This window comes from Vanellus vanellus (assembly GCF_965231255.1).
Source record: "Vanellus vanellus genome assembly, chromosome: Z".
NCBI classification, from domain to species: Eukaryota; Metazoa; Chordata; class Aves; order Charadriiformes; family Charadriidae; genus Vanellus; species Vanellus vanellus.
In genome coordinates, this window is record NC_138908.1 from 51,863,350 (window position 1) to 51,878,866 (window position 15,517).

At 35.5% G+C, this 15,517-nt stretch overlaps 1 protein-coding gene across 1 annotated transcript in view; it reads right to left on the minus strand.

The window, feature by feature from the left end:
- The window catches only part of CNTLN (centlein), a 203,219-nt gene that overhangs the window by 8,745 nt on the left and 178,957 nt on the right, over nucleotides 1-15,517 (minus strand). Inside the window, exon 25 of the mRNA XM_082497720.1 lies at nucleotides 679-864. Within this exon, the coding sequence (XP_082353846.1) occupies nucleotides 679-864 (186 nt within the window). The remainder of the gene's footprint in view (nucleotides 1-678; nucleotides 865-15,517) is intronic.

The window sequence follows — 15,517 nt, forward strand, 5'->3', positions numbered from 1 at the left end:
AAAGCTCCAATAAGGCTAAACCTAAGTCATCACCAGGGTACTTTTACAGCCCAATAATGGTCACTCCTAGACAATTTTATTAAAGTAAGTGTACAGGCTTTTTCATGTATTATTTGATTAGGCCTAAATAAATCTGGGTAAGAAATCCTACTACTGTATCTATTTAATAGACAGTGATTTGATGAAACACTATCAAATATTTCATAGTAAAATGTATGACAGAATCAACAAAAAAAAGGCTATGGATTCCCCCAGAAACCATCTGTCTACTAGAAATACCTTTAATAGGTACCACAATTCAAGAAAGGAAGCATCAAAGGAATCAATCTGGCACAGCAAGACACATTCTAATTTTGTTTTCATTAATGCATAAGTCTATTTAAATTGTAGAATCTGCCAAATAGTCTCACGAATAGGGAAACTACTAGGGATTTTCAAATAATGTCTCTACATCTACATGCTCAAAACAGTATACTTATATTTTATTTATGCATGTCCGAAGTCTCGCCACCTTATGAGTCTCTAACCTGACCTTTTTATTTAAATCCAACTGTTCTGTTCTTTTTGTGCTGGCTGCTGCACAATGAAATTCCAGTCTTTACCTGGAAATCCTTTTCCTCAAGAACAGAAATATACAGCATCTTCTGCTTTTACTGAAGAGTCCTTAAAATAACTTACCTCATCATCTTCTACTTCTAATATCTCCTCAAGATCAGTTGTTGAAACATTAAGGATAGATGCTGCCAACTGAACAGACTCTTGGGAAATACCCTTTTTGCATGCTCTCGCTTCTCCCACTTTTTTTGCCTGTTTGATTTTTGTTCTCAGCTCTTGTACACTTTGCTGTAACTCCCTGGTTAGAGCCTGGAAGATAAAAGCAAAAAATACTCCATTGCAATTTTTCTTAAAGTGCAAACACTATGAAAAAAACAGTATCATTTACACTAAGCTCCTTTAGATGGGAATTATCTTCATTCAGTATTATTGGTTCAATAGAATATGTGCTGTAATATTAAATAACATGGTATTTAGAACACAAAATATGAATTAATACATTAAAACAGAAAATGCTCTTAAATATAGGTACATTTTTTTAATGTCTTTAGCAAAATAACTATATTCATAATGCCATCAGTAGTAAGACAAAGCACCTTCCGCAGAATTAATTAAAAATCCTTTCCTGATCCAATCTATCAGAAATGTTCTTGAAATAACAACAGAAGTGTCAGGTTTTACTGAGGTCAAACAGAGATCTTTTTAAAGCTTACTGACACCTCCCTGCATGAAGAAACACTACTACACCTCTTCATTCAAAATCTGAAATTTTGGTTACTCATCAAGGCAAGGTAATTCAAAATTGTCCTGGCTACCGATTCTTCCCAATATAATTTCTACAACCTAAACGTCATCACTGTAGTGGTCGTCTGTTGTTGATAAGCAGCATACCCTCGGAATGCACAAGTTCACCGTATTATTATTCAAGGCTTTCATAGGAAGGGCTGTATTCTCTATGCAGCTGGTCCATACAAAAGACCTAGCCAGGCCAGGCAGGCTCTTTGCAAGGGTGCTCTTAGGAGACAGCAGGTATTTTAAAGAGATACCAGCTCAGGTGGTGGGAGGAAGATCAGGTGCCAGATCAGAATCACTGCAATTGTTCTTTAATCCTGGCTTTGACAAGGTCTGAAGCAGCTGTGCCAAGAGAAGCCTCAATTTTACGTCCCATTTCTGCCGTTGAAGGCTTTTAGTTTTAAGCAAGAACTAGAGCTTGACACAATGTCTGATGCTGCTAATTCTGCATAAATTAAACTGCCTTTATTACCATTACTACTATTACTAGTCACTAATAAAAATAATAATAATGGACAATTTTTCTATGATAATTTCTGAAATGTGGTATACATTGTTAACCCAGAAAGATACTTGAAGCTTAAAAAAAATATGCAGAAAAACAGAAGAATATAAAAATAAAACTGTTGGAAAGGTTTAAAAGATAGGAGAGGAGAACCATTATCTGGAGCGGAAAAAGAAAGGGATTACTTGTACTTATTAAAGCTGATGTAAAAGCCTAAGAAAAGTAAAAAGTAGCTAGATGACTAGACAAAAAATTGTACTTATGGTTAATGGGAAAGAAGAAACCCAGCAGGGCTGAGGCCACTCTCCTTAGGTTTTTTTTAAAACTAGAAGAAAAGAAACTGCATGAAACATCCTGCTGAAGAGACTTTGTTGACCTGGGTGAAAGCTGACTGGAATCTAAACCTGATTTTGGGTTTTGTTCCCCAACACCACACAAGTACTGAGCTTGAATACCTTCCACACCTGAACATGAGCCAAACTGCACAACAAAGAATTGATGGTTTGAATTCCTACCTCTCCTATTCCTAAAGTTCTCTGCTTCAGTGAAATAACACTAAGCATTAGTATAAATCATCGGTTGTATAACTTAAGTTATTTTGTTTCAATATTTATGAAATATGACAAAAAGCGTTTTGTCAAAAGCAGAGCAAGACAATTTTATTTAAAAATTGCTGGCTGAGAGACAAGAGCAGTAACTCATTGTCAGAAGATCCTCCTAGCATATTCAACTTCCATGACTCAAGCAGAACTGTGATTGTCAACACAGACACCCTGGCTGAGTTTAAAATGAGAGAATAAGGTTTTCTTTCGATCATCGTATCTGGGGCTCATCTTATTAAACTATCTCTCACCAGTAGATTATTAACTCCTGAAAATTCTTTTTCTGTAGAATGCCTTCATCTCATAGAAACTGACTGCAGAATTATGAAGCCTGTTTATTGGCATTTGGGGTAAAGTACTTTACAGTCTTTGGTGTATTCAAAATACAGTCATTAGAGAGGATTGGCTGATATATGTCAAAGAAAGCACAACAGATTCATCCAATTCCAAGATCTGTTTATTTTTCTACCACTTCCCAACTTAACATTTTTCTGTATTTACCTAAAATTTAACTGTTAAAAACAAAATTACTCTGCCACATATCTGGGGATAGAAGCTACAATTAAATTTGTCCCGTTTTCTGTTTCAAGTGTAGGCCCCTCCATTCACAATATTTCCAACAAAATATCTTGTACATAGGCCTGTCTGAAAGTACAGACCTGAGAGGAACAAAGAAACTTGAAACATTACAGGCAGGGAGCTAGGGCAACTTGGAACGAGCTCATAGAAGGAAACAGACTAAGAGAGGAGAGAGCCTCAAGTAGAAAAGCATACAATATAAAAAAAAATACAGATAAATCACAACATGTTTTTGTAGCATTTGATAATGGTCCAACAGTAAATCCTGCAAAATGTCGGAGATTTATTGGAAAATGGAAAAATAAGTTCAACTGTACTTTTTCAATCAAATTCTATCAGCTTATGAGTGAGGACATCTCTCTCAGACATAGGTGATCAGATTAGAAGTTGCACATTTGTATACTGGTGCAAAGAGGAAATGTAAATTAAAGGATTAAAATATCAAGGAAGTTAACTGCAAAGCCACAGGAAAGACTAAAAGTAATGAAAATTAGCTGAGCACAGACAAATAAAAAGCATGATAATAAACAAAGTTAAACATTGACTCAAACATCTAAGAGAACATATAAAAAGAATTGACAGACAACAGTCTTATGATATTATTAGATAAATTTTATTGCTGTATCCAAACTCCAAAAGAGGTTCATGATGAACGAACAAGCTGACGGAACAGCAACAGCGGAACCCAGAAACTGCAACTCCACTGTGCTTGTCTTTTAGTTCAGAGCTCCAGAAAGGAAGTTATCAGAAAGAGCCTGAATAGAAGCAATTAAAAAAAAATAAAATAAAAAAAAAAAAAGAAGAAGAAAAAGGAAGTTGAAACAAAAATCAAGGAAAGAGAAAACTATCACTAATATATTTTGATATGCAAGCGTACAGGTTATATATAATCACAGAAGATCATACATGTAGAGGACTTGCGCTTCAATTCCTTTTTCCCTGAGCAGTTCTAATACACTAAATCATATGTGAAATACACAGTATATGTGAAAAATAAGGCTACTTTATGGACTTTCAATTCAGACTCTCAGAGACCAGCTATTTTTGAGCCTGCCTTCCTCACTTTATTAAGTTGTAATAATGTTTTAATATACATTTTTCACTGGATAACTACCTTAAAAAATGATAGCCTCCCTACGATTTTTACGTTGCTTTCTCTGTTGATATATCCTCATCCGTCATATATTAATGTATTGATGTGCCAAATTGTTTACTTGTTAGTGATTTCATTTATATGTCAGTTCATGCTTTACTACAGAAATGTTCAATGTCAAAGCCACACAGGTCTTTCACTGAGTTAGAAAGAACCATTTCCAAACTGAAAATTACAAAAACCTAAGAATTAACCAACATAGGTATTGTTGGTGAGTGTACTGAAGCCAGTATAATATCGCTCTTTGATTAAGAAATTGATCCAATGCATTCTGGAGCTAAGCGTTGGGTTTTAAACTAAAACATATCTCACTCTGTATTTCAGAATTTCTAAGCATACACAGGTGATAGAAACTGGCTGCAATGAAATCAATGCAGAATATGACTTCAGTACTATATTGATGTATGATAACAATGCCTTTATTAGTACTAGTAATACTAGGATTTGATCTTTTCTCTTTGTTTTTCTTTGCTGTCAAATCTAGGGGATATTTATTAGGAAAGCCATTTTCCCAACTTAGATGTTACCGTCAGAGTTATTCCCGTGGGACACACTTAGCTGCTACTAGAATAGGAATTCCTGATTAATTTCTGAAAACAAATCTACAACACATCTTGTCGGACGAGTGCCATTGCTACTGGTCTGACTAGAAAAAAATGAGCTTAAAATTCTAACAACATGAGCTTAAAGTACCCAGCTCTTTTCAATTGGTAGCAATTGTTGCATTATCTAGCAACTCCATATGGCTATATAGTATATATTATATCTACTGGGTTGCATACAGTTCTAAAATATCAGCCTTATAAGCCTTTTTACTTTGTTTACTTTAAATTAATTCTTAGGAAAATAGTTTTCGATTTTGGTCTCAAGCACGCAAACACTTTTTAGCACTGTATCTTTTGCCAATTTTGAGACGTATAAAGACAAAGGTCTTCTTTCATTTAAAAGGTCGTATTTAATTAAACACTCAAAGAAGTGATACACAGACCCTGACAATACACTATTAATAGGGCTTTTACATCCCCAAAAGCTCTGACACTAGTTGATCCTGGAATTGACATAAATTGATCAATGGCCCCATGTAATGCCATATGACCAAGTCAATGCCTAAAATTATTATCGTAATTGCCATGTTATTTACACACTCTATTTTTATTGTTTTTAGCATAATAAAACTTAATGGCTCCAAGATAAACCAAAGTCTGTAGCTATGTGTAGCCAGATTTCAGTCTCGCACTGGTGCAGATCTCATGGCTACTTTTGTGGCAGAACAATTATTGCTGGTCTAAGGATAGGGCAGATCCTATAGCTCTAAAAGGTTGAGAAAGCATTACCACCCCAAATAGCTCACGATTAAAGAGACAAAACAGAATGAATGCCCAAAGTGACACAAAGAGATGATGTCATGCACTGTTGCAGCAGCTGAAACAAGCACTCAAGTTTCTTCCATGAACGTACAGTTATTTGGTTCTTAATGCCTCTCTAAAAATGACTTGCAAAATATTTTCAGAATTAATTTTTAAATACCTCACAGCATGATTGCTGTATGTCAAAGAAAAACTCTTCTATAGTAATTTCTTTTTTTATCTATCTATCTATCTATCAATAAAATTTGTTACCCCAGCTACCTCCTTCACTTGAAAAAATACACCTTCTAGGCATAACTTTTTTTCGATCAGAAAAGGGACAAGAATGTAGACAAGAAATAAAGACAAGACAGACCACTGCAATAGATTTGTCTGGCCAAGGGCTATAACATGTAGCATTCTGACCCACGGGAATGAGTCAGCCTCAGGAGGTTAACTTAATTCTTAAGATCCCCAGAGATCACATGTGATTTCAAAGACTCCAGCAGATGCCTTGAAAGTAGAGTATAAATGGGTGGAGGAGATACAGACCAGTCTTATCTTCGTCTGCCAACTTCTGTATTCAGTACCGACCAACAATGCTATTGCCAAATATTAACATGGTAGTAACATTATTTTACCAATGTCACATAGGTCACATTTATAATATGGCATGTTGGTTTTATTTACCTGTCTTCAGTCACAGTTTCTGCTTTATTTCTAAAATTTGTGAACATATATGTTCCAGCTACGTGGCTCAGCTCTTTATTTGTACATATTTGGAGGAATTAACATAGGCTTTTATTATCTTTTCTATTAAGAATAAAGTAAACAAGCTGTAGAATGCATTAAAACTCAAACAAAACAAAAAGATACCTTCAAGGGAATATCAGAGTGACAATATTATCTGAAAGCTAGCAGAGCTGCAAATTTTCAAAGGCTAATTCAATAAAGAATTGAAAGGGAGAAATATGTCCAGTAAAGCTAGGTATCAGATTGATAGATATGGTTTAAAATAAACAATTTTATGTTGATTGGCACTGGGAATAGTGCTCACAACTTCAGAGAGATCAGTGGAAGATGAAAGCACATATTGCCTGGAAGAAATGCCACACCCAATGACCTGTAAGAATTCCATTTTACATAAAGACTGGGAAATTGCAGTAGGTACATACAAAACAATGTGATACTGCAGTTGCATCTACAACCTGATTTTCCACATCCATTAACACAAGCAATTCTGAACACACATAAGCATAACTAAGGATGTAACAGACAAGATCTGAAAAATTAATTGAAGTCGTTCAAAATATTACCAGCCTCTTCTACCCTTGTGGCAAAAGCTATCTCCAGTTTGCAGTCCCACATCCTAGCCCAACCCTGCCTTCTTCATGGCTCTGAGCTATGGATGACACTGTGAACTAGAAAAGGTGAATTCAGTAATATCCCAAACCCAACATCTGGAAAAGTGTAGACAGATTTGTACAGTATTGTTTTTCAACTACTAAAGCTAAATTCACCATGGCTTTCCTGACAAAGTCCTCGAGTCACACAGTATAAAAGGGGCCTCAGGATTTCAGTATTTGAACACAAAACTCAGCTTCCTGGCACTTAGGACTGCAGACCTAAAAAACAGTTAAAATGCAATAAGGAAGAAGAATGTTAAGGTACAACAGCAGAAATGAGAAACCGTGCTGCCTAAATTCGATCATCTGATTCCTATTACAAGTAAGATTTGAATTTGTACAATTATGCTGGCTTAAATTGTGTTATTCCCGCTGCCATTAGGAGAACAGAGGGGAGAAAGTCTCACTTGGCTGGCAACTGTTTAAATACAGTATTTTTCCACATTTCTCCCAAATAACTTTGCTACCAATCTCACCCTACATCCTCTACCAAAATACCGTTCCTTCCTGATTCAAAACCATTGAAAACAAACAATTTCTTTATAACCATTTATTTTCAAGGACAAAATTAAGAATGTTCTTTTGACTGCCTTTTCTTAACCAGCTCCAGGTGCGAAAAACCATAGGGAATTAAAAAAAAAAAATTTCAACCTATATTTGACATTTATAAGAAAAGAAAATGGAATACATTGTGCTATGTCCTAAAAGATAGTTCAATTTATTTACAAATTAATACAAAAGTGACTTAAGTCATAGCCGGTTTTTAATTTTAGATTGTTTTCAAAACAAACCATATTTAAACAAAGATGCAGCAATGGACTTATTCTGGCCAATTACAATGTAGTTTATATTTCTGTGGAGAAGTACACAATATATACTTAAGAGTATATTTATTTGTTTTAAAATTCCCTTTGTGATTCAAAATCAGGGGGTTTTGTATTACTGGCAATTTTTTTTCTATTTTTCCTTTCTAATACTTGCTTGATAACTGTTTAGCTATCAAACTTTCATTTATGCCTGAAATCTTGTCTTAAAAATCTACTTCTTTTCATAGCATTCTTTGTAATGTGGCTTTAGGTAGAATAAAGCCTCTCTTACTGCATCAGATGGGCACATCATTTATAGAACATACAGCAGATGCTTACTGATATGAGGGATGTTTGGTCATATGTAATATTACAGCCTTAAAGTTATCTAATCTCTCCTGTAGATTAAGCTTTAAGACTGTCAAAGACTTGAGGTGTAGACCCACATGTTTTCATACTGGTAATTTCTTTTCTAAGTATTAGCAAACGCTCCATAGTTTGCATTGTACTGTTGCTAAATTTTCAACACAATTACCATGTTTTGTGACCTATAACAGGGAAAAAATAATAGTTTGCTTTATAGCAGAGAATGAGTTGAAATATGTATAATCAGGGTGGGATGACAGGCAGAATATTTCTGTCAAAATATATTGGTTTCTAAAATTATATTTATGTGAAATAGGCAATAATAATAATTTAAAGTCCTATTTCCTTCAGCATTTAAGTCCTACCTCATTTACATTAATTTTTTCCCTGCTGTAAATTCTTTGATTTCAACAGAATTACCTCTGATTTACACAGGTGCTAGCAAAACTAGCATCATTCCTTTAAAAGAACATATATTACAGTTATTTACACAGAGAAAAAAAAACAAGGCACTGACACAAATTAGAGCTTCACACACATGTAGTAAGAGATGCCTGGGATCTCACAGAGTTTAGTATCTGAACAGTTAGGGCAGACAAAGTCACCACAGTTATACTGGACATTGCAAGCAAAGAATATTCAGGGCAGACCAAGAAATACTGAGGTGAAGCAAGACTCCAAAGGTCACATAACAGGTCAGTGACCAAGATGTGAAGAGCACCAAGATTTCCTGATACTCAGTTCAGTGTCTGAGCTTATGCTATCTTTCAGCAGAAACACATGCAAAGCATAAAAACTGTAAACCAGATGCCCTGTGTAAGACCATTGCAACGCTGAAACAAACGTGTTTGAAACCTAATTTAAGAGGTCAGCTCTGGCATTCTTTATACTCTTAAAAAAAATCCAGAAGTCTTACCAACTGTGACTTCTTAAAATACTGTCACTTGTTCACTTGCTTTTTATGATTCCACCCTCCTAGAGCTCTTCCCACCTTTCTGTAGTTCTTTCATCATTTCTGTTGAGGAATCCCCTCAACTCCCACCTTTCTAAATTACTGTGGAGACTTCACAAAGCTCTGTATATGGGTGCTTTCTGTTCTCTCTGCTTCAGTTTTCAGCTTGCTTTCTTAGTAATCTGATCAACATACATTGAACAATTATTTCTACATGAACTCTTAAATAAATCGTTACCGAAGACCATTCTCCCCCTTTCACAGTTTTGCTGTTTTTCCTGTCATTTTGACAAAAAGTTTTGCAATCACTTCAAGCCCAGAGCCTTTACTATATAATTTGTACTCATGCATCTATCGCCCACGTCTTCCATTTAACCCTTTCTCCAGTCAACACTGTTTCTATTTTTTAGACCCCAAACTGGCCATTATGTTTAAACTCGGCATCTTTCTAACTATCTCCAGATTATGCACAGTATAAGCTTTAAAAAGCATTCTCTCCAAGCCATTTAAAGGAATCACAGGTAAATCTATACCCATCTACGGAGTGCACTGCAGAGTCTTCCAAGCAGCTCCCAGCTGAGCCTGTTGCAGTCTCATTCTCTGAAAAACTTAGATTTTTTTTTTTTTCCCTGAGGCAGAAAAGTTGGTGAAAATAGTTTCCTTTTCAGATCAAGTTTGTTGGATCTGTTCACGCAGTACCTAAGTATTAGAGAGTCACTGTCTATGAGAATTGTTCTCAGGCACTGCAAGAAAAACAAAAGTAGTACTAAAATCAACAAGATCAGACATGCATCTAAACTTTGCATGAGACATACATGTGCAGCTACAGAAACCTGACATACTTTGCAATTTGGTTACATAGGTTGAATCACTTCAATCAATTCCTCTAAACTCTTAATACAGAGGGGGATATAAAATAAATTCAACACAATTTAAGCTACGTCTGTTATCATCTTCAAGTATCATAGTCAAAAACCAATGTGGAGTGTTATCCTTCTAAGCTTACAAAACAAATAAAAAGAAGAGGAAGGAAAAGCTTTTCAAAATATTTCTATTTATTCTTCATTTTTAATAATCTAGATTTTATCCATTAAGACATCTACATTATATGCTGTTCCTGGCATACTGTATGCATCACTAACCATATGCCTTCTGTAAAGTATAAGAGTTCAGCCATTCACTTCATTCATTAAAATTCACAGGGCCTATTATTCTGTTTACAGTCTAATAGATATTCACTGTCACTATTCAGGCCTCTGATTCAATTTGCCTAAATCCCAGATGCAGAGTAATCCTGATGGAGATTAGCTTAATTTATCACCAATTTCTTCTCGGAACCAAGAAAGGTTGGTATTTCATAATAAAAGCTGTGCTTCTCCTTTTTTTCCTAAGGCAGCACGCATAGTGAAAAATAAGCAATAAATCTTTAATGGTGAGATTTTCAGTTAAACAAATTTTGCTTTGCATATAGGACACCCCCTCTTAAAGGTGTGTATTCTGCAGATAAGAATAGTGATTCTCATCAGACTGGAACACATCTCCGTAACCAAATATTACGCTGATTCTGACTGAAGACAGATTGGCAGACTCGTCATCTACTCTATACAACACAAAATAATCACTCTGGGTATACTTTTCTAGGTAAAGTGTTGACAGTTTGGAGTGTAATAAATGAAATATACTTATCTTTTGGCTTTTAAGTGTTCCCAGTGGGGAACATTTTCTAGCAACTTGAAGTCATATTAAAGGTGTCCACTTTCAAATCAAAACTGACAGTGCTGATTTACGTAAGCAATACTATCTGCTGCTGTTTGCAAAATGTCCCAGTGACCTGCTGAAGAAACCTTTGTTTGGTCAAACAACACTTCCAAATTGGCACGGCTTATATACAATTGTGCAAGCTTTTTAAAATAAATCGGTTTCCATCTGCATAGAAAACTAAAGTTCTATTTCAATAGAGCGTTAGTCCATTTTTGCTAATGACAAGATTTTACAATTATCTACAATGCTTAGCATTTTTAGTTGAAGAAACAAATGAACATTCAAATGGTATCCCACATCTCAGCTGCGTACCCATATAAAAAGTATGTTCTCCACACCCTGGGCCTGGAAGAAGTTGGAGTGGTAATACTGCCAAGGAAACTGCATCCAAAGGGTTTGAGAATACATTCACCAATGGAAACATCCTATGAAGAATATTTCTTACTGTCTCACCATAACTGGAGAATTCTGAGAGTCCCCTGCAAGGATTTACTTCTATCCAAAGGACCGACTGTGTAACTGGAGGTACAGGCAGTAGTGTTGCTCTCTTGTTAGAAAGGAGTTGATAAAACCCAACAGAATACTTCCCAAATACTTGAGCCTCCCAACCCAATGACTATTTATCTCTAATTCTTTTTTTTTTAATTATTTTTTTTATTTTTACATAAAGAGAAAATAGGATGTTATCCTGAGAACATGTTTCCTGGCATGTTCCTATCTTCCCCAACACAGAACATTTCAACACAAAAAGACAACGACGGTACATAACAGGAATTGGCCAAATGACAGGAATTTTTAACACGCAAGTGGTGAGTCATTAATTAGAAATTTTTTGTAAGAGCAAGAAGTTTCAAGGGACAGTCTCAATTAGCTCTGCCACTAAAGGGCAGTCCCAGCATCTCTAGCCTGCAACCATGTAAACCTGTCCATACTCTGACCCTCTGTGGTACACAAAAGCTGGTCTGCTGGGTTTTGAAAAGGTAAACAGCATTTTCATAAGCTAGCTCACAATTGACCCATATAATATTTGTGATGACATGTCATCATAACATCATGACATGGAAGAGGGAGGAAGTTTCACAGGGGCAGAAATGAGCAGTGAGGGTCACTCCGAAGTGGAACTTTTAACAGAACTGTTAACTTATCTTCAACTGCATGTTAAACTACAGCACAAGATAGCAGTGAGAAAATATGCCATGGCAAAATTGATGCCAGGGTTCAAAGTAAACTGTAGAAAGGTAAGAGAGACTGACATATGTTGGGATAGAAGATAAACTGACTGAATGGCAAATGACTGGCAGAACATCACTCAGCCAAGCGGAGGTGGAGTAAGGCCTCTGACATGTGTGGCTGCGCGTAGCTCTATGTCAAACAACAGAGCAAGGGGGAAATGCACCTAGCTTAAGCCCTGCTCTGAGTAGCAGAAATGAGGGCAGATGTCTTAAGAGAATTGAGTGTTAGATCCCCAAGTAGATCCACTAAGCTTGCCAAGTAAACTGCCATGGGTCTTGATTTTGGCAGTCGATTCTATCAGATGGTTATACTGGAGACCTATCAAGAACAGTGCCAGAACAGACCAGATGTGAACTGTGCTTCAGTGGGTATTCCCTGTGGAGGGCACACAAGTCCCAAATCACAGAGGCATTATGGAAGTGAGAAATGCACTCAGCTGACTTTAAAGCATTCAGTCACCTATAGCTGCAGTTGTGCCTTACCAAAACTTCAAAACATCTTCCTCAAGGTCAGAAAAGCTCTGATATTTTCATGTTCAGGCAGATGTCATCACTGCAGATTAACTTATAAAAATGAGTTTTGCTGTGTACAAGTTGAATGGGAGAGACAACATTACTAAGTCTTGAGCTTACAAGGGTCTGTAACAGCAATATATGGTCAAAGTTGAGGTGAGCTTAAAAAAAAAATACAGTAATGGTGGAAAACAGAATTCCAGATTTTGGACAGTTTCATAGCAAACTAGTATGCTGTACCCTATTTTTGACAGACAACTAGTCAAGGAGTCTAATAGTATGTTTTTAACTTTATCCAATGGCTGTTTTCTGCAGGTGTTGCCACAGGTACAACAGAGAACATTTTACTCAGGTTGTTGGGCTGCACATAACTGGCAAGATCCACCCGAGGATCTGATAGTGCAATACATGTTATAGAAAATACTGAACAATGGTACACTATAGAATTTGGATGCATGGTTCAAAGAGAATTTATGGTGCTGATGGAAGCTGGATGGGCTGAAAACACGTATCTTTATAAAAGGCATCTAAAATACTCTCAGAGCCACCTTGTCCCTCTTAAAGGTAGTTGGAGTTCTTCTAATAAATATATTATATACTATATACTATTATATTACTATATATAAATATATAGTAATAAAAATGTTTTCATTTGGCCTAGCTTACATTATACTTGTGGCCTTACTTTCATTATTATTTATCAGTCTTCATAAATGCCATTGACAAATTTTATCAGGATTTGATATCTAATTCTGTGAAAATGTTTAATAATCAAGTTTAGCTCTGATCTTTACAGAACTCTAGAAACACCTAAATTTCATTAATTACTTTTCAGATCAACCACACAGGCCATTTCTTATCCATTTAACATATTATTGATATTGCATAGACCACATTTTTTATCTGAATGTCTCGGTGTTAGGTCAGACATCTTAAAAAACAGTATATTAAAATGAATAGTGACCTGTATCAAGTGACTTGTACTGCTTTCCAGAAATAAATCAGATTTATTCAATGCAAATTATTTTCTATAAAGCCATTCTAAGAAGTACAACTCTACTCCTATGCTTTAGTACTTTAATAATTGAATTTCGTATCACATTTTCATTATTTTAGCTAGAAATGAGGTCAGACTAACTGACCTAAAAATACCTATCCTGACTGCCTTTTGTGGATACCAACTCAATATTATCATTCTTTTAGACTCTTGGCAGTGTTATAGTATGCTTACACTTACTTTGAATACTCATTCAAAATAAGGATCAGCAAGAGAAAAATTCCTTAACACTAAGCCCTATAAAGTTGTAAGCTATAAAAGTTCTCAATTTAAAAATACTACTTCTTTCTAGAAATCGCTTAAAATCTTCCATTGGCTATTAATAGACGGGGGATGTTTCATCATCTTCATATAACATCAGCCTACTTCCTTCCATATACAAACCAGAAATATTCATGCAAGACTTCTATCTTTACACAGTTAGAGTTGTTTTATTTAATAATGGGTTGTATCTACCCTGTAATAGCTATCTTATTACCAGTAAATTTTAAATCCTGCCCCTTTACTATTGTTATTGGCCTTGCTACCCACAGATTTCATATTGATATCTTTAGTGTCTTCTCCATCCTCTATTGCTGCTCATATTTTCAGGTTATTATCTATAATCCATTTTCCACTTCCTTTATATTGCCTTTTTTATTTCTAAACATTGTATTCTTTTTCCTATCAAGCTGAAATAGATATTTATAAGGAGCTACCCTCTAATTATGGAACTGTGGGGTTTTTGGTTACTTATTAAACTGTCACAGTGCACAATTATCTATTCATACTTTCTACTAGCCTGTATCTTCCTCATAACAGCTTTGGAGAAATGAGCCGCTCTGAATCAACCTACTTTAGGTGCCCTGTTGGTTCCTGTTGGTAATTTAGGACTAACACCTGATCCCTAGATCACTCTCCAACAAAAATAAGTCCTGTGATGACTTACAACATATTGGATACGGCAACTTTTGTTTGTAATTATTTCTTCCACAAGTTTTAGAAACTATTACTAGATTTTACAATCTAGCAATTTTAGTTAGTTGCATAAGTTTCAAAACTGAGCTCCCCATAGCAATGCAATGTACATTACAAATATGTGCTTAACCAGTAACTCATCATATCCTCTAATTTGTCCAGTGGTATATATCAGAATTCTACCAGAAACCTCTCCCCCAGATTTTTTAACTTAGTATATTGATCCAAATGGATTCAAGATCCTGTGGTTCTGAGTTATCGATAATTCTGAGGCAAGTGACAGAGTCTGCTATAAACAGAAAGAGCAACACTCTCTTCTCTGAAGTTCCTCTGTTGTCCTATTAACAGCTGTAGCTATTAATTAGCAATGCTGAAATTATTTAATTGTTTTATGTAAAAAACCCTATAATGTCATAAGAGCTATGGAAGGGCTAGAAAAAGTAACTGCTTTCAGTTGATTAATAAGGAGATTACACTTGCACTTGGAAAAACAAGTACGGCTTGTGAAGTGATCAGAATAGCAGATAAAGATGAGGGTCATACAAATATGTTAAACAGGTTAAGCAAGAGACAGTTTAAACTTGATTAAACTTGATCTCTATACAGAAAAACCTATCTGAGTTAGTGAAACTTGAGTAAGAACCAAGGTCAGGGGAAAATTGACAGCTACCTGGAAGGAGAGAGTGGAAATGAGACAGACCAGACTTCAAAGGAAGAGCTGGTGCAGGAGGGAGTACTGCTACTTCTTATTGTGCCACCTCGACCTTCCTGTGCAGGTTATAGCATCAGATATGTAAGAGGTATTTTAACAGGATTTACTTGATATACTACAAAATTCCACTGAAATGCCAAAGATTATTAATTATATTTTTAATAGTGGTATACTTTGAATAAAATCTGATTTCAGACAACTTTTCCCCCTAAATATTCAGTAC